Below are 20081 nucleotides of genomic sequence, written 5' to 3' on the forward strand. Positions count from 1 at the left end.
GAATGGGGGCGTGCTCAGTCCTCTCCTTTTTCCTGTAGTCCACAATCATCTCCTTTGTCTTGATCACGTTGAGGGAGAGGTTGTTGTCCTGTCACCACACTGCCAGGTATCTGACCTCCTCCCTATAGGCTGTCTCGTCATTGTCGGTGATCAGGCCTTCCACTGTTGTGTCATCGGCAAACTTAATGGTGTTGGAGTCATGCCTGGCCATGCAGTCATGAGTGAACAGGGAGTACAGGAGGGGACTGAGCACACACCCCTGAGGGGCCCCCGTGTTGAGGATCAGCGTGACGGATGTGTTGTTACCTACCCTGGGGGCGGACTGTCAGGAAGTTTTGAGGATGCATTGCATATCTCAAGTGTATTTGTAGTGTTTTCAAAAACGATCCATTCATTGATAAGCACATAGCACTATGACCACTTTTTGACCTGATCAATAAATAAAATGTCATAAAGGTTTTTAGAATGATTATGAAAAACCAGTATCTCTCATCACTCATTTTGGCCTTTTGCAAAGTCCGAGAAATATCCAGTAAGATATAGGACTCGAGATGGATAAAACCTATTTTGGCATGGAAATTGCCATTGAGGGCTTCCAACATTTGAAAGTAGTCAACTGGTTGGGACTTCCTATGGATGAAGGAAGAATCACATGATTCCATCTGGGCCATCAGGAGGGATCAGCTAATTAATTATACTCGTGATCAAACATTTCGTGGCAGTAAATCGCCAACCTTGGCTTTATACCTGCTCAAACAACACTCCAGGTGGCAGTATGCACCCTTTCAGTTTGTTTGCCAACTCATAGAAGTAGTAGAAGAAAATGGACTACTTCAAAATGGAGATTGCCTCAATGGCGCTGCCTGTGCGCTGATATCTTTATCGTTCTCTATGGAAATATATCTTATCCTTTACTGTCACCTGGTGTTCAAACTAAGGAACTGCATTTTTTTACATCCTAATACCATTCTCCATGTTTGAGTCTGAGTAATAGTAGTTATTGTGATATACTTTCCAAATCAATGACCCGTGTATGAACTCATCATAATTCTACATTATTAGACTTGGTTGATCCCTGCCAGTCATTTGAATGTTGTGAAGAAATGAACAGCAAAGTTTTAAAAAGTGCTAATGAAACTGATGAATATTTCTATTTTTCTTGCTCTGTCCGATGTCCAATTCCTGGATTTGATTAGATAGGCTATTAATTTGATATCTACCATCAGACAGACTATGTGAAAAATGCAATATAAAAGAGCCATAACAGCACATACATCCTACAGACATGACAGGCATAGATCGATGACAGACATTACACTCCTCCTTGGATAGTATGGATCCATTGGCTTCATCTATTGACCAGTATCAAAGGAGACAGTGTCGGTCAGACGAGGAGTGGGTTGTCTTGGACTGTTACTCCGGCAGCCACACCTCCATCAGAGTGCTCATCAATCTTGGTCCTCAGCACATGCCCACCACACTCATTCAGCACCATGTTGTGACTGCTCCTATGAGAATACAAATCCAGAGATCAGTGCAAACACAAATAACACTGTTGTGGAAAATTCTGCCACCACAACACCATTCTGAACATTTCTTTATCAGTCAATGAAGAATATTGTGACAAAAATATGCATGTCTGTGTGTGTATACCTGACATAAGCTCCAAATATGCCCAGTTCACATATGCAAGTGCTGTTTTAGCAGAGTCCCCCGTCCCAGGATGTACAGGCTGGGGATGGATCTTGTCCATCAGGATGTAAGCTGCCCTCTTTATGTCATCTTTCACACTCGCCAGTACCTGACAGATCTCAGCTCCATAGATGTTGTTGCCTACAGGAGGAGAGGAATCCTACACATCCGCAGACAGGCCAGAGCATGACAGGGTCAGGGTCACGAGAGATTAGGTGCATTCGTTTTACCTCGCCTGGGGCACAGAGTGGGTAGAGTTTGTACATTGTAGACCATTCCATTGGTCCTAATGTGAAATCTCAGCCCACTCTGGGCATCAGGCGACCTTCAGTTAATGCACCCATTGTAAGAAGAAAGAAAGAGCTGAGGTCCTCTTACCCCCGCCTTCCCTCTGTGGCTTCAGGACAAACTGGTCTGGTTTTGCCAAAGCCATAGCCACAGTCTTGTCACCTTCTGGTCCCTGTTGTGACCAAGTAAGGTAATTGAAGAAGAAATGCGAACTATTTACAACAGCATTGTAAAGAGAAGAGGTAATATGTAAACACTTAGCCAGGTTCTCTTACCATGTCTAGAGCATACAGCCCTGCAAAGCTGGCCCGGATCTGGTCCACAACGTCAGGTTCACCAGGAAATAACCTCTCCAGAACACCAGGTCTGGCCAGTTCCTGTTGGACCTTCTTGGTGCCGGCCAGGTGGGTGCTGATGTCTGGACATTTCACAGCCAGAGAGCGCTCCATCATGAGGCGAGCCTCCCAGCTCTACACAAAATCATACAGGGAAGATTATTACTGCTGAATGAAATGGCCAAATCCAATCCAACAGTATCATCATCATAGATAGAGGAACTGGGAAGTGGTCTGTGAATCAGTCTTGTGAGTTTAAGGGGTACATACAGTACATGCAATGGTACATGCAATGGTACGCTGACTACTGAGAAAGGGCTTACAGTGTTGCCAACCACAGGTGAAGTACAATGACAGGATGTTACCATCTAACCTGTTCTGTGTAGTTCTGAGGCATGTACCCATAGTGGAAATATACAATAGCAACCTTTCTTCCATCGCTGCAGAGAGAATGATAAACAACAATAGATATGAAGAGAGTTAGACTTGCATAAATGCAATGTCAGTAACATAATTACATGTTTGTTAGAAATCTAACAATCCATTTGGTCACAAAAAGTAACTATAGAACGTACACAAATAGCCTCTTGTTTTCATCAAGGAATCCCATCTTAGATACATCTTCAAACAGTCTTTGTATAACAGGGATATTTCTGCAAAAAAACATGTTGCAGTCAATACCTGGACACTCATGACTTCATTGTGCGAGAACTGATAACAATTCACTTGACTAATAAGCACCAAGGAATCCAACCGAACTTACCTGTTCCATAGCTCATTCTCAATATATCTATGGCCAAAAAAGCTTTTTTGGAACTCTTCAACCAGAAACATGGCCACTGCCCTGCAGTGAATGAGAGTTATATAGTAAGCCTTGCCAGTTGGAGCTTGAATCATTTAAAGTGATATGAAAACCTTATGACACCCACCTCTCCGAGCCGTAGAGGTCCCAGGCCTTAGCTAAGCCCTTTGCCAGACCTGCAGAAGGGTTGTTGTCTAGGATATGCTTGCTTTCCTCCAGCATGTGCCTAATGATGAAATAAGAATAGGCCTTATTTAGAAAAAAATAATTCACAGGGGATATTTAAAGAAATCATTTGATAACTAGTTATGTGAACATACCGGTGGACATCTGGTGTGCGTGCAGAAACACCACAGCCACCGGCAGTAATGGTGTTGATCTCTATCTGCTTCAGGGAGCCATTCTGGTCAAGCATGTAGTCTGAGCAATTCAGACCCAAAACTATGGACTGGACATTTTTCATAAAGGAGTGTGAACATCCTAGCTTAATTGTTCCTAAATGAGATTAATCCAAATGTTCTTAATATCTGATATAGTTACATTAACATTGAGATAAAACTACAATGCCCTACCTGGGTCCTCCCAGTGAAAAGTGGTGGAATTGCCCTGTAGCCCTTTCCTGCATGTCAAATGACCTAGTGCTCTGTAAGTCGCTCTGGATAAGAGTGTCTGCTAAATGACTCAAATGTAAATGTAAATGTAATTCATATTTTTCTTAATTTCATAATTAATTTTTTAAAAATCAAAAACCCGCAGAAAATCTGGTGTTTCTATGTCAAGCAGTTTTGTTACATTTCAGTCTTCTGTGATGTATATAAAGTGTAATATTGGGATGCAAACTCAAAATGTAATACATTTCAACTCTATATCTGACATGGTGCAGCTGTCTTCTTTTCTTCTGTCCATAACCATGTGTGTGAGGTGTATATTTTTGTTTCAAAGTAGATTTGTTTAAGACTACCAAGAAACACACTGTGTGACCCTGATTTAGCCCAATGCAGTAAAAGGTTCATTAAAACTACAACGCCCTACCTGGGTCCTCCCCTCTTGTAGGACATGTCTGTGTATGTTGAATAAACTGCCAGTGAAATCATCCACTTTGATAGTGCTGTTAAAATAAAAAAAAGGAGCGCACCCTTAAATTGTCTAGAATCCCTCTATTGCACTAGTCTTTTCGGCTTGGCCATACAGTTCTGTATTACCTGGCTAGAGCCTCCTCCAGGAAGCTTGAGTCCTGGCTGATCTTGTCCACCAGTCGGTTGTAGTGTGTTTGTACTGCTAGAGCCTGGTGGAAGATAGCCTTGGGCACTGGCGAGGGGAAGAGTGTGAACGGTGCATAGGTCACCACCTGAAACCAGGCAAAATGTACAGCAGCTCCGATGCCTATTTGTTTACTTTAGATAAAATGGACACATTCAAAACAGTATGTATGACGGTAAACAGACACAGTTCTAGACGTGGGACAGTCTCAACTGTCTGTGTGTAGCATGATAGTGTGGTGAAAGCTAATCTGGAAATGCTCAGTAGGCTAATGCTGTCCTGAGCTGCAAAGATGACCCAGGTGTAATATCTAGTTGGACACTTACATTTTGTCCTGTATGCACTTAAAGGGGCAATCTGTGATTCAAACAACAAAGCCATCAACCCACCATTTTTGGGGTGGAAAACAGCTGAGGGAAGGAACTGGAGAAATAAAACCACCCTCAAATGAATATTTTCCGAGATGGAGCTATGGATTCAAGGACTGACCATCCATGAGATCAAAATTATAGTTGAGCCATGTTTATACAGTGTGTGTTTACAATTATATTGTTGACAAACTATGGTGTAAAGCAACCTTATATTTTGGGTTCTGATGGGGTGAGTGAGACATTTCAAATATATTATTTTAGAATCAATGGTTATATATCATTAATTAGAGAGTCCACAAATGGATGTACCAATCCCAGATTGCCCCAGATTTGCATTCTATCCTAAGTATTTAATTAAAGGCCCAGTGCATTCAAAACCGTGATTTTCCTGTGTTTTATATACACTGAAAATACTAACCATTAGGTACACCTTCCTAATATTGAGTTGCATCCCCCTTTTGCCCTCAAAACAGCCTCAATTTGTCGGGACATGGACTCTACAAGGTGTCGAAAGCGTTCCACAGGGATGCTGGCCCATGTTGACTTCAATGCTTCCCACAGTTGTGTCAAGTTGGCTGGATGTCCTTTGGGTGGTGGACCATTCTTGATACACACAGGAAACTGTTGAGTGTGAAAAACCCAGCAGCGTTGCAGTTCTTTTGCAGTTCTTGACACAAACCGGTGCGCCTGGCACCTATTGTACTACCATACCCTGTTCAAACCACTTAAATCTTTTGTTTTGCTATTCACCCTCTGAATGGCACACACACAATCCATGTCTCAATTGTCTCAAGGTTCAAACATCCTTCTTTAACCCGTCTCCTCCCCTTTGATCTATACTGATTGAATTGGATTTAACAGGTGACATCAATAAGGGAACATAGCTTTCACCTGGATTCACCTGGTCAGTCTATGTCATGGGAAAAGCAGGTGTTCTTAATGTTTTGTATACTCAGTGTGTATTTCCAATTATTAAACAATTATTATAATGTCATTTTAGTGTAAGAGCTGTTTGAAAATACAACCTAACATTTCTGCCTGTTTTGGTGGGATGTAGTTAAGACAAAAAAAGAGAGAGTTCCAAACCGCTGCCAATAACAGCTAGTTTTCCCCTCCCCACTCAGTCCACTCCCAGACAGCCATAACAAAATTATTGTTTGAGAAATTGCTCTTTGCTCATTTATTTAACTATGCAAGTCAGTAGCTAAGAATAGCTAAGAAGTTATTTGTTTCTTTTTTACCACTTTAGTTGAAAACAATCACAGTAAGGTACTTAATTGTTACGCAGAAATGATTTGATATTGAGATAAAAACAGCTACACTGGACCTTTAAGTCTAGATTAAAAATGGCTGACCTGCTACTTCTCATCTCTCACTTGTTGTTACTCTATGAACTAGATCTCATTATATCTATCTATCTATCTATAGTAGGAGATGCCCTCTGTTTACCTCAGATGAGTTGGGGGTCTCTTTAGTCCTTATCAAGTATTTAGCTTCTTCCACTAAGTCCTTTATAAGTTCAGTGTTCATCAACACCTCTTCTGGAACCCCACTGGGACTGGTAGCCATTGCAATTCACCTGTGTTCAAAGGGGGACAGAGTAAAAAAAAAAATAATGTTATGCCCTTTTACATAACCTTTCAGAGTATATTATCTATGACACCTCTTTTAGACTAGTATAAATATTTTCTTTAAAAATAAAATCATAATAATGAAAAAACTTGTGTAGACACTTTTCTCAAGATAACAGCCTTTTCCTCATAGCCAAGTAGGTATAGGCCTAAAGTACAGTGGGGGAAAAAAGTATTTAGTCAGCCACCAATTGTGCAAGTTCTCCTACTTAAAAAGATGAGAGAGGCCTGTAATTTTCATCATAGGTACACGTCAACTATGACAGACAAATTGGAGAAAAAAAAATCCAGAAAAACACATTGTAGGATTTTTAATGAATTTATTTGCAAATTATGGTGGAAAATAAGTATTTGGTCACCTACAAACAAGCCAGATTTCTGGCTCTCACAGTCCTGTAACTTCTTCTTTAAGAGGCTCCTCTGTCCTCCACTCGTTACCTGTATTAATGGCACCTGTTTGAACTTGTTATCAGTATAAAAGACACCTGTCCACAACCTCAAACAGTCACACTCCAAACTCCACTATGGCCAAGACCAAAGAGCTGTCAAGAACACCAGAAACAAAATTGTAGACCTGCACCAGGCTGGGAAGACTGAATCTGCAATAGGTAAGCAGCTTGGTTTGAAGAAATCAACTGTGGGAGCAATTATTAGGAAATGGAAGACATACAAGACCACTGATAATCTCCCTCGATCTGGGGCTCCACGCAAGATCTCACCCCGTGGGGTCAAAATGATCACAAGAACGGTGAGCAAAAATCCCAGAACCACACGGGGGGACCTAGTGAATGACCTGCAGAGACCTGGGACCAAAGTAACAAAGCCTACCATCAGTAACACACTACGCCGCCAGGGACTCAAATCCTGCAGTGCCAGACGTGTCCCCCTGCTTAAGCCAGTACATGTCCAGGCCCGTCTGAAGTTTGCTAGAGTGCATTTGGATGATCCAGAAGAGGATTGGGAGAATGTCATATGGTCAGATTAAACCAAAATATAACTTTTTGGTAAAAACTCAACTCGCCGTGTTTGGAGGACAAAGAATGCTGAGTTGCATCCAAAGAACACCATACCTACTGTGAAGCATGGGGGTGGAAACATCATGCTTTGGGGCTGTTTTTCTGCAAAGGGACCAGGACGACTGATCCGTGTAAAGGAAAGAATGAATGGGGCCGTGTATCGTGAGATTTTGAGTGAATTCCTCCTTCCATCAGCAAGGGCATTGAAGATGAAACGTGGCTGGGTCTTTCAGCATGACAATGATCCCAAACACACCGCCCGGGCAACGAAGGAGTGGCTTCGTAAGAAGCATTTCAAGGTCCGGGAGTGGCCTAGCCAGTCTCCAGATCTCAACCCCATAGAAAATCTTTGGAGGGAGTTGAAAGTCTGTGTTGCCCAGCGACACCCCAAAACATCACTGCTCTAGAGGAGATCTGCATGGAGGAATGGGCCAAAATACCAGCAACAGTGTGTGAAAACCTTGTGAAGACTTACAGAAAACGTTTGACCTGTGTCATTGCCAACAAAGGGTATATAACAAAGTATTGCGAAACTTTTGTTATTGACCAAATACTTATTTTCCACCATAATTTGCAAATAAATTCATTAAAAATCCTACAATGTGATTTTCAGGATTTTCTTTTCTCATTTTGTCTGTCATAGTTGACGTGTACCTTTGATGAAAATTACAGGCCTCTCTTATCTTTTTAAGTGGGAGAACTTGCACAATTGGTGGCTGACTAAATACTTTTTTTCCCCACTGGATCATCTTCTGGATCATCCAAATGCACTCTAGCAAACTTCAGGACGGGCCTGGACATGTACTGGCTTAAGCAGGGGGACACGTCTGGCACTGCAGGATTTGAGTCCCTGGCGGCGTAGTGTGTTACTGATGGTAGGCTTTGTTACTTTGGTCCCAGCTCTCTGCAGGATTTTTGCTCACCGTTCTTGTGATCATTTTGACCCCACGGGGTGAGATCTTGCGTGGAGCCCCAGATCGAGGGAGATTATCAGTGGTCTTGTATGTCTTCCATTTCCTAATAATTGCTCCCACAGTTGATTTCTTCAAACCAAGCTGCTTACCTATTGCAGATTCAGTCTTCCCAGCCTGGTGCAGGTCTACAATTTTGTTTCTGGTGTCCTTTGACAGCTCTTTGGTCTTGGCCATAGTGGAGTTTGGAGTGTGACTCTGAGGTTGTGGACAGGTGTCTTTTATACTGATAACAAGTTCAAACAGGTGCCATTAATACAGGTAACGAGTGGAGGACAGAGGAGCCTCTTAAAGAAGAAGTTACAGGTCTGTGAGAGCCAGAAATCTTGCTTGTTTGTAGGTGACCAAATACTTATTTTCCACCATAATTTGCAAATAAATTCATTAAAAATCCTACAATGTGATTTTCTGGATTTTTTTCTCAATTTGTCTGTCATAGTTGACGTGTACCTATGATGAAAATTACAGGCCTCTCTCATCTTTTTAAGTGGGAGAACTTGCACAATTGGTGGCTGACTAAATACTTTTTTCCCCCACTGTATGTTATCACCTCAGAGCAAACAATGTAAGGACCCGTCAGCACCCGTTTCTGGTGCAAGAACCAGCCCCTGATACTAAAACTGTGATGGGAAAAGGGGTGAGTACAGAGAAAAGTGAAAAAGTTAACCTGTCCCCATTGCCCCCGACACTGGAGATGTTTCTGAGTGTCCCCAACTGTTTCAGCTGAGCCAGCTCACTAGTAAACATTGGACATTACACCAGCAGTGAAGTTGTCAGACTCCCTTATTTACCCACACTTTACATGACCCAAAGTAAGGATCTCCTTTTGATGGCTGATGTGTTGCTGTTATAATCCCCTCAGTGAATGGCTGAGCTAGCCTCTTAACCCATAGTACATGCTGTGGTCATGTGTTGAGTTCTCAGGGTTTTTATAATTAGAGCCTACCTGTAATTAATTAAGGTTTCTATAATTACAGCCTACCTGTAATTATTTAAGGTTTCTTACAGCCTACCTTAGCTCTGCAGAAAACCCCGCCAGCAGTTCTAGTTTGTGGCAAATAAACTGAAGGAGTAGCTTGAACAGTTAACGGTCAGTGTAGGAGAACCTCTCCAGAATGCAAAACAACCTGTATGGTAGAGCTGGGCGATATGGACAAAAATCCATATCGATATACATTTCCTGAATTAATGTGATAACGATAAATAGAGCGATAAGTTTATAACAATGTGCATCACAGTTTATTTAAATTTTATTATCCTTTAAACTTCTACCACTGGTTTGATGGTTGTAGCAATCAATTGTCCCAATAACAATCACCCATATTTCATTTAAAACTTCACATTTCTCTAGTATACAGTGCATTTGGAAAGTATTCAGACCCCTTGACTTTTTCCAAATTTTGTTACATTACAGCCTTATTCTAAAATGGATTAAATCAGGTTTTTTCTTCTCATCAATCTACACACAATACCCCATAGTGACAAAGCAAAAACTGGTTTTTATACATTTTTACAAATGTATTTAAAAAAAACGGAAATATCACATTTACCTAAGTATTCAGACCCTTTACTCAGTACGTTGTTGAAGCACCTTTGGCAGCGATTACAGACTCAAGTTTTCTTGGGTATGATGCTACAAGCTTGGCACACCTGTATTTGGGGAGTTTCTCCCATTCTTCTCTACAGATCCTCTCAAGCTCTGTCAGGTTGAATGGGGAGCGTCGCTGCACAGCTATTTTCAGGTCTCTCCAGAGATGTTAGATCGGGTTCTGGCTGGGCCACTCAAGGACATTCAGAGACTTGTCCCGAAGCCACTCCTGCATTGTCTTGGCAAATGTGCTTAGGGTCGATGTCCTGTTGGAAGGTGAACATACACCCCAGCATGAGGTACTGAGCGCTCTGGAGCAGGTTTTCATCAAGGATCTCTCTGTACTTTGCTCCGTTCAGCTTTCCCACGATCCTAACTAGTCTCCCAGTCCCTGCCGCTGAAAAACATCCCCACAGCATGATGCTGCCGCCACCATGCTTCACCGTAGGGATGGTGCCAGGTTTCCTCCAGACGTGACGCTTGGCACTCAGGCCAAAGAGTTCAATCTTGGTTTCATCAGACCAGAGAATCTTGTTTCTCATGGTCTGAGAGTCTTTAGCTGCCTTTTGGCAAACTCCAAGCGCTCTGTCATGTGCCTTTTACTGAGCAGTGGCGTCCAGTCTGGCCACTCTACCATAAAGGTCTGATTGGTGGAGTGCTGCAGAGATGGTTGTCCTTCTGAAAGGTTCTCCTATCTCCACAGAGGAACTCTAGAGCTCTGTCAGAGTGACCATCAGGTTCTTGGTCACCTCCCTGACTAAGGCCCTACTCCCCCGATTGCTCAGTTTGGCCGGGCGGCCAGCTCTAGGAGTCTTAGTGGTTCCAAACTTCTTCCATTTAAGAATGATGGAGGTCACTGTGTTCTTGGGGACCTTCAATGCTGCATACATTTTTTGGTACCCTTCCCCAGATCTGTGCCTCGACACAATCCTGTCTTGGAGCCAAGGACAATTCCTTCGACCTCATGGCTTGGTTTTTGCTCTGACATGCACTGTCAACTGTGGGACCTTATATAGACAGGTGTGTGCCTCTCCAAATCATGTCCAATCAATTTAATTTACCACAGGTGGACTCCAATCAAGTTGTAGAAACATCTCAAGGATGATCAATGGAAACAGGATGCACCTGAACTCAATTTCGAGTCTCACAGCAAAGGGTCTGAATACTTATGTAAATAAGGTATCTGTTTCGAAACTGTTTTTGCGTCGTCATTATGGGGTATTGTGTGTAGATTGATGAGGAAAATTGTTTATTTAATCAATTTTAGAATAAGGCTGTAACATAACAAAATGTGGAAAAAGTCAAGGGGTCTGAATACTTTCCGAATGCACTGTATGTTACTTATCGTAATGATCAATTAGCAAAATGCCTGCGATAAGTGGTCAATATGGTCAGTGTAGATCATTTTCGATGCATCTTCCCCAGGAAGCTTGAGTCCTGGCTCATCTTGTCCACGAGTTGGTTGTAGAGTGTTTGTACTGGTGGTAGGCAGCTTTTAGGGACTGGCCAGGGGAAGCGTGTGAATGGGGCGCACCCTTACCAAAAAATATAGCAGTTTTAAAACTGCAGTAAAAGTGCAGTAACTGCAGTCAACTGTGGTATGTTGGACGTAGTGATTGCAGAATTACTGCTGTTATACTGCACTCTGACTGCAATCTTTTTTTGTAAGGGGAGGTCACCACCTGGAATCAGACACGTGTACAGTAGCTCTGATACTCTTAATTCCTGGCATGGTTGCTGAACAGTACAAGTCCAGCGGCTGACCTGCTCATTCTCATCTCCCAGATGTTAATACTCTAACTAAATCCCCCAAGGACACCATCTCAGGGGTCTTCGCCATCTTATATTTTTAGTATTGAGCGGTGGATGAAGACTAATTTCAGTGACAGTAGAACATTCCAGTCATCGTTTACCCCAAAATATGTTTTTAAATTAAGGTTACTAGCTATAACCATTCAGTCATTGGTCAATGCAGTTACTGGATTTATGCAGTCAATAAGCTACTTTGTACCTGTGAGCTGAATAAAATACAGGTTTACTTCAGATGAGTTGGGGGTCTCTTTAATCCTCATCAAGACTCCATTTTGAAGGGCAAAGTCTTTAGCATCTTCCACTAAATCCTTTATAAGTTCAGTGTTCATCAACACCTCTTCTGGAACCCCACTGGGACTGGTAGCCATTGCAGTTCACCTGTGTTCAAGTTGTTAGTGGGACAGCTGAGCTGCAAAATTTGACTCAATTGTGCATAAAAGCACCAAATTTGCCACAGGGGTAGATGCATGTACCCTGAAAATATTTAGATATGGACAGCCCCACTGTGTGAAAGTGTACGAGCTGGAGAAAAAGACGAGAATTTTATTGTAGAGTATTATCTGTGACCGTTTTGTTCTTTGTATCCCCTCGTTTGAACAAATATGAACAAAATATGTAATTTGAGTCATTTAGCAGACGCTCTTATCCAGAGCTACTTACAGTAATGAGTGCATACATTTTCATACTTGTTCGTACTGGTCCCCCATGGGAATCAAACCCACAAACCTGCCGTTGCAAGCTCCATGCTCTACCAACTGAGCCACACGGGACCACCGTAGCAGTCTATGAAAAAACGTCTTTAGACAAAAAAAATGTTTGTATCTAGGTACAGGTATAAAGTATAGCCTGTAGGCAACACATGAACATCAATCCCTCTTACCCAAAGTAAAGATATCCACTTAATGGCAGATGTGTTGTCATATAATCCTCAGTGAATGGTTGAGCTAGCTACTGAATCCATGGTAGACACTGTCATTGTTTTAGGTGCTTGTAAGGTTTCTGTCTATGAATACAGCTCTGCTGTACAATTAATCCAAGCAGCAGTTTGACATGACATCCAAGTGCTTGAGAATGAAAAATTATGATGTACCTCGGCCATAACCTTTACATCTTAGGTAATAATATATGCCATTTAGCAGATGCTTTTATCCAAGGTGACTTACAGTCATGAGTGCATACATTTTACATACGTGTGGTCCTGGGAATCTACCCCACTGTCCTGGTGTTGCAATCGCCATACTTTACCAACTGAGCCACAGTAAGTAACACCTCCATGAATATGCAAATCACAAGCATAATTTTTCCATGTCCCATCTGGTGTTCATAAAATGGAACTGAATTGTATCTGTCAGATACCTTTATCTGTCCGTCTAATGCCAATATAGTAACCCTCTGCATCAAATCTCAACAGTATATTGTGAATGCATATTTATTCAAATTATACAAAAATAAACAAAAGGCCTGTAGTAATAAAAATATTTATTACTATTATTCCCATGAACAATCTATTTATCTTTATATTTTTATTTACTCTAGGGATATTACCTCGCAATTGTTCTCTTCTTTCCTGATTAAATCACTTAACAGTTTCTCCATTTGATTATTCAATAACTTTTTGGTGTGAAATAATCATAGTTCTGTATTTTCTGTTTACATTAATTACTTGTCTCTGTTTAAGTCTACCAAGCAGTGATACAAATGTATTGAGGCAGTAAGACTTCATAGTGTCCGCACACAGCTTTTCTTCATCCATCAGGCTCATTCCTGATCTACACAAGTTCTAAGAGCACACATTTGATTCTACAGTAAAAGTATTAAAGAAAAATCTAAAATAGATGGGGAGCAGCAATGTTTTCTGTGGTCAAAGAAGGGCACTTGCATGTTTCATTTTCTTATTACCATCCATCTGTGCAGTTTCACTATTAATGTGGCAGGGGGCAGTGTAGGTCAGACGAGGAGTGGATTGTCTAGCACTGCCACTCCAGCAGCCACACCTCCATCAGAGTGTTCGTCACTCTTGGTCCTCAGCAGATGTCCAGCACACTCATTCAGCACCATGTCTTGCCCATGCCTGTGTGGACAAAGAAATCATATCAATCAATGAGGACACGCATTACTCTGCAGGAGTACATTGTTATGACCACATCTTCGCGCAATAGTTTTCAGTGGGCCAAAATATATACCACCTCCAATTACAGTATACTTCATTTCAACAGCTACAATTTCTATAAAGTTGTCAAGAAAGGAATGTATAGATATGGGTCTGTGAATGTACCTGACGTAGGCCCCAAATATGCCCAGCTCACTTAGGCAGGTGCTGAGTTTGAGTGGCGTCCCCAGCCTAAGGAGGTAGTTGTGTACAGGGCGGGGCTGAACCTTATCCATCAGAATATAGGCCATCCTCTCTGTGCTCTGCTTCACACCCTCCAGTACCTGAATGATCTCAGCTCCATAGATGTTGTTGCCTACAGATGGAGAGGAATTCTACACATCAGCAGACAGGACAGAGCATGACAAGGTTAGAGGTCAGTGTCATGAGATATGTGAAGTTAAGAGCGGAGGTCCTCTTACCCCCTCCTTCCCTCTGTGGCTTCAGGACAAACTGGTCTGGGTTTGCCAAAGCCATAGCCACAGTCTTGTCACCTTCTGGTCCCTGTTAGTAAGATTGAATAAGAAAGTTGAAGCAGAAAAGCAAACTGCTTGGAAAGGCATTATATAGAAAGAGTTGTGTGCATAAACATTGTTGAGAGTCCAAAAGAGCCAGGTTTTGTTCTATTACCATGTCTAGAGTATACAGCCCAGCAAAGGTGGCACGGATCTGGTCCACAACGTCAGGTTCACCAGGAAAGAACCTCTCCAGAACACCAGGTCTGGCCAGTTCCTGTTGGACCTTCTTGGTGCCGGCCAGGTGGGTACTGACATCTGGACATTTCACAGCCAGAGAGCGCTCCATCATGAGGCGAGCCTCCCAGTTCTACACAAAATCATACACATTGTCATGATAATAAGTGATTGCATCAGTTTCACGTTGAGAGATTTTACAACCCCCGGCAAAGCTCTGAGAACATATTTTAAACAATTACGATGATTGTGTTCAAACCTGTTCTGTGTAGTTCTGTGGCATGTACCCATTACGGAAATACACAATAGCAACCTCCCGTCCATCTCTGCAAAAAATTATTAATGAAACAATGAGTGGCATTGCATTGAAAGTAAGGCCATTTTCAACAGTCTTTTTTTATCAGTAACAGATGTTGCAAAATCAAAACATACAGTATATGTTGAGCACGCAAATAACCTTAAACCTTTTAAAATAAAGTAACACTTACACAAACAGCCTCTTATCCTGATCAAGGAATCCCGTCTTAGATACATCTTCAAACCGTCTTCGTATAACAGGAATATTTCTGAACACAAGCAGAAACATTTCATGTCGTGCCATTTTGATATACCAATGGTAGTCAACTACATTGGTCTACCATGGCTACAAAGGTGGCAGTAGGAGGCACCATCACAGCATCAGACCATCAACAGGATAAAAATCTGATGATTGCGTCAGAATTGATGATGATGTGTTTGACCAAGCACCTAGGCCTTACCTCTTCCATAGCTCATTCTCCACATATCGATGGTCGAAGATGTTTCTTTGGAGCTCTTCAACCAGATACAAGACTACTGCCCTTTAAATGACAGAGAATTACCCGTATTACAAGTGCAGTGGTATCTATTTTGTGTTCTGTTACTGACAAAGACAACCGACAAAGTTCCTAGTTTTCCGTATCCTCTTTTTTTCTTTGTACAAACTGACAGATCCCAAATGCATTCACATATCTGAATCCTAACCAAGACACCCACCTTTCTGAGCCGTAGAGGTCCCAGGCCTTAGCTAAGCCTTTTGCCAGACCTGCAGAAGGGTTGTTGTCTAGGATACGCTTGCTATCCTCCAACCGACCAGCCACATTCAGGATGTGTCTATAGCCGCAGACATAGACAGGGTCATTCACAGGGCATATGCATGCCAAACCAAACATACTTCCCCAATTCTCTTTCCCATCCTTCCGTATCTTTTACAGCTGGAGAATAACAACTTCAGCAGGGAAGGTTCACATACCGGTGGACGTTTGGCATGCGTGAGGAAAGACCACCAAAACTGGCAGCAATGGTGTTGATCTCGATCTGCTTCAGGGAGGCACTCCCATCCCCATTCTGGTCCAGCATGTAGTCTGAGCGATTCAGACCCAAAACTATAGACTGGAAATGTACAATGAATAAATGAGCGTGAACAAGGTCTTTGACCTCATCCTAAACGTATTTGATTGTTGCAACTTGAAATTAATTCAAATGTTCTTACAGAAAGTAATAGTAATGGCATCTGATATTGTTAGAAAGCAATAATACCCTACCTGGGTCCTGCCTTCCTGTAGGACATGTCTGTATATGTTGAACAACCTCCCAGTGAAATCATCCACTTTGATGGTGCTGGCTAGAGCCTCCTCCAGGAAGCTTGAGTCCTGGCTGATCTTGTCCACCAGTCGGTTGTAGTGTGTTTGTACTGCTAGAGCCTGGTGGAAGATAGCCTTGGGCACTGGCGAGGGGAAGAGTGTGAACGGTGCATAGGTCACCACCTGAAACCAAACACACACATTAACGGTGCTTTTGTAAATTCACCCTGGCAATCTACTCTGATTTCAGAGCACTCTGGTTTGAGTGTGCCAGAGCGCTGAATAATTGAGGAGTTTGCAAACGCCCTAAACTCTGTTGTTATATATCATGATAATATCGTATCGTGAGGTACCTGGCAATTCCCAGCCCAAGTGCTTGATAGGCCCTTTTCACGTGACGTCAGACAACTTCCGTTCTGCCGCGATGCAGGTTATGTTTACATCCGGTGTCGCTTAGGAACGCTTAGCTAGTAGCACATCATTATGGAGTTCACCCAGTCCCTTTCACATCTGCCACCAATACGACTTAACGACGTAGAACGACTTGCTGACAAGTGGTCCCTTACTTCAAGATCGAAGCTTGATAAAGCTATCCTCAGGGGGAAAGTGCTGACTGCAAACAAAGGTGCTCCCACGAAGAATCTTAAAACTTGGTCCCTCATCTCTCCTGATCGCCCTCACCCAACGGGCACGTATTTCTCCATCAACAGGGAAATCGTGAAAACTCAGATACGGGAATTTCTGTTTGTTGTTTGAACAAAATGGTACACTGCAATAGCATCTTCTCGAAGATTGTGCCATGCTTCGGTGTTGGATGGGATACTGTTGCGATACAGACACCGAGAGAAAAGAAACAGCTAAATTAACATTCAGCTTTGACCAGGAATCAATATTTATCTAGCTATCATGCACAACAGTATTTGAATAGGTGAGTTACTATACATTCATGAATAAACTAACTGCCTAACAAAGGGTTAGATAGCTAGCTAAGTAAACTTGTTACATTACAGCCAGGCAGCAATGTAACGCTACCTTTTAACGTTATCGGTATCTGGTACTAAGTTGTTGTTAGCTAACGTTAGCCCACTTTTAAGTAACTAAGGCAGTGAACAATTATGAATTAACAATAACGTTAGCAAGTTACAAACCATTGCATATACGTAAACATTATTACTCTTAACTTTACTAATTTAACTTAAACGTACCTTTTGGAATTTCTTCAAGTAGCTAGCTTGCTAGTTAGTGGTCAACAGTTGTATTTTCGTTGAGAAGTCTCAGGTTACGGGCGAACGGAAGTGAAGTTAACCTGCTACGCGGAAAGGCGGAAGTTAGATGACGTCATCGTGAAAAGGGCCTATTGCAGCCAAGGTCAGAACGCTAGGATCAACCTTACTCCTCTGCCAGAGTGTCCAGTGTGCGCTCTGAACGCTACGAGTGAAACGCTCTGAATTTACTAACGGACAATCTGACAACACCCTGCATTTACAAACGACCAGAGCGCAATCTAGAATAAATTTACGAACACACCCTAACTTGATGTTATTGGGATTTCTCTGATTATCACAACAGATTGACATAATATAATATGCCATTTAGCAGACACTTTTTTCCAAAGCGACAGAGTCATGCGTGCATAAAATTTTTTTTGGTGTCCCGGGGATCGAACCCACTACCTTGACGTTACAAGCGCCGTGCTCTACCAGCTGAGCTACAGAGGACCACAATAGTACAGGTATGCAATTGAATTGCATTAACTGTCTTGGCATTCTGTTCTCTGAACGTTTAAGACGGTAAACTGGATACTAGCTTTAGCGAAAAATAAACAGAAAAACATTTAACATGACCACTGAGACAGAATAGATTCCCACAAATCCAGTCAGACAACAGGCTCAAAAGAGAGAATTCCCGGCATGGCTGAGCATTACGCACGCCATTTTTTAACAGCATAAGACCAATGGCTGTCCAGTTTCTCCTTCTCCCATCTTTCACTTCTCCTTTGAATTAAATTAACCAAGACAGCTGATCTTCACCATCTTATAGTAGAGAATTCTATTGTCACATCAAACAACAGTTCAGTGTGTCTAAAACGTGTAGCCTAAGCAAGCGGAATAAGGGTTACCTCTGATGAGTTGGGTGTCTCTTTAGTCCGCATCAACACTCCATTTAGAAGGGCTGAGTCTTTTGCCACATCCACTAAATCCTTTATAAGATCATTATCCATCAACACATCCTCTGGTATCCCGTTGGCAGCCATTGCAGTTCACCTGTGCATGGTGATACCAATATAAGTATTTGTATTGTAACCATGACAAAGGTCTTTGCACTGCAATCTTGACAAAGCAGTTTATTTATTTAACCTTTATTTAGACAGGGATTCCCATTGAGACTAGCTTCGACCGCAACTGGATTCTGATGGAACATTGGGCTGATACAGAGATCCAGAGATTTACATACTCAAGTTAGCAAGATACTGTAGCTAGCTAGTTAACGTTAGCTGCCAGCAGCAAACACATCAATTTTGGCTTGCTATCAACCTAAATGCACCACCACATTTTAAAAGACAATGACAAACCTGTCCTTCTATACGTCGATTATGTTCAGATAATGTGCTCTGGAATGGTAACCCCCGCAAAAAATAGGTGTTTTTTTCCTTTCAAGAATGAACACCACGGATAAACATTGTCATGGGGCAAACCAAAGATTACGCCTCTTCCTCTCTGCAAATCTCACTACCGTTCAAACTTCGTCTTCTGTGGATTTTATATTGCGGTTGGCAACTTTATGGTGCATTACCGCCACCAACTGGACTGGAGTGTGGACCAGTGACAGCGAAGGTCTAAATCCTACCCAATATTTTCGTCTCCCTAAGGAAACGAAATACATAATTAAATACTATATCCCCTGAAGATTTCTCCAGCAGTTCACTTAATTCTGGCTCTTCAACCCCATTACTCCTCAAATCCAGTGGAGGCTGCTGAGGGGGCATTATTATGAGCCGTTCTCCCCTCAGCAGCCTCCACTGGAAACCATGTGTTTGGAAACCTTGTGTTTGATGTATTTGATAGCATTCCACTGATTCCGCTCCAGTCATTACCATGAGCCCGTTCTCCCCAATTAAGGTGCTCAAATCTAATAACAATCGCTCCCTTTCCCTCCCATATTTCTGGTACTGAAATAGAACATATTCCACTGTTTCCATCTCCTCCTGACAATGATTACACCTCCCAGTTTGATGTTTCCCCACCAATTTCAATGTACTATTGAGCCATGTGTGTCCCAGTGCCTTGTGAAAACACTTTCCTCTCTTCTCTCTCGGCCTGAGGACCTCCCTGCCCCCACTTTTTCCTGGATCTTATACAGGTGTCTTCCCTTTCTCTCCCTGTTCCACATCTATTGCCATTTGTTTTAAACCACTGTTCTTTTTAACCCCTTAGCTTCTGCTTTACTGATTGTCAATTCCATCTCAACATTAGGATGTTTAAGAGCCTGCTTGGCGATAACATCCACCTCCTCATTCCCCTCTACTCCCACATGAGCTGGTACCCAGAATAACATCACAAATACCCCCATCTGTCTCACCCTATACAAGCACTGCAACACCTCATACAATACATCCTGTCTGCTCTGAGACACGCATGAATTTAAGCTAATCGGTGCTGCACAGGAGTCAGAGCAGATGACTACCCTGTCTGGCCTCACCTCCTCCACCCACTCTGCAGCCAATAGTATGGCCAACAACTCCATTGTGTAAACAGATAAATGATCCGTTGCTCTTTTTGTTACTGCCACCTTAAACTCAGGAACACTAAAAGCTGCACCTGTCCTCCCTGTTTTAGGGTCCTTAGATCCATTTGTGAATATATTCAAGAAAGC

At 42.3% G+C, this 20081-nt stretch overlaps 2 protein-coding genes and 1 pseudogene across 2 annotated transcripts; all 3 read right to left on the bottom strand.

Moving 5' to 3' along the window:
- Positions 1-867: 867 nt before the first annotated feature.
- LOC121538359 lies at positions 868-3693 on the bottom strand (annotated as a pseudogene).
- Positions 3694-4186: 493 nt separating this feature from the next.
- On the bottom strand, positions 4187-6318 carry LOC123481081 (glutathione synthetase-like). The gene is made up of 2 exons (XM_045207142.1): positions 6198-6318; positions 4187-4465 (listed from the first exon to the last, which is right to left on the bottom strand). The coding sequence occupies exons 1-2, from the start codon at positions 6315-6317 to the stop codon at positions 4316-4318; spliced, it is 270 nt and encodes an 89-aa protein (XP_045063077.1). The 5' UTR covers position 6318; the 3' UTR covers positions 4187-4315.
- A 6909-nt stretch (positions 6319-13227) lies between these two features.
- LOC121538358 (glutathione synthetase) lies at positions 13228-18940 on the bottom strand. The gene is made up of 12 exons (XM_041846287.2): positions 18781-18940; positions 18328-18472; positions 16170-16391; positions 15878-16017; positions 15622-15738; positions 15366-15446; positions 15096-15173; positions 14867-14933; positions 14546-14740; positions 14338-14419; positions 14042-14231; positions 13228-13837 (listed from the first exon to the last, which is right to left on the bottom strand). The coding sequence occupies exons 2-12, from the start codon at positions 18460-18462 to the stop codon at positions 13714-13716; spliced, it is 1431 nt and encodes a 476-aa protein (XP_041702221.1). The 5' UTR covers positions 18463-18472; positions 18781-18940; the 3' UTR covers positions 13228-13713.
- Positions 18941-20081: the final 1141 nt, after the last annotated feature.

Source organism: Coregonus clupeaformis, chromosome 24 (genome assembly GCF_020615455.1).
Source record: "Coregonus clupeaformis isolate EN_2021a chromosome 24, ASM2061545v1, whole genome shotgun sequence".
Taxonomy (NCBI): domain Eukaryota; kingdom Metazoa; phylum Chordata; class Actinopteri; order Salmoniformes; family Salmonidae; genus Coregonus; species Coregonus clupeaformis.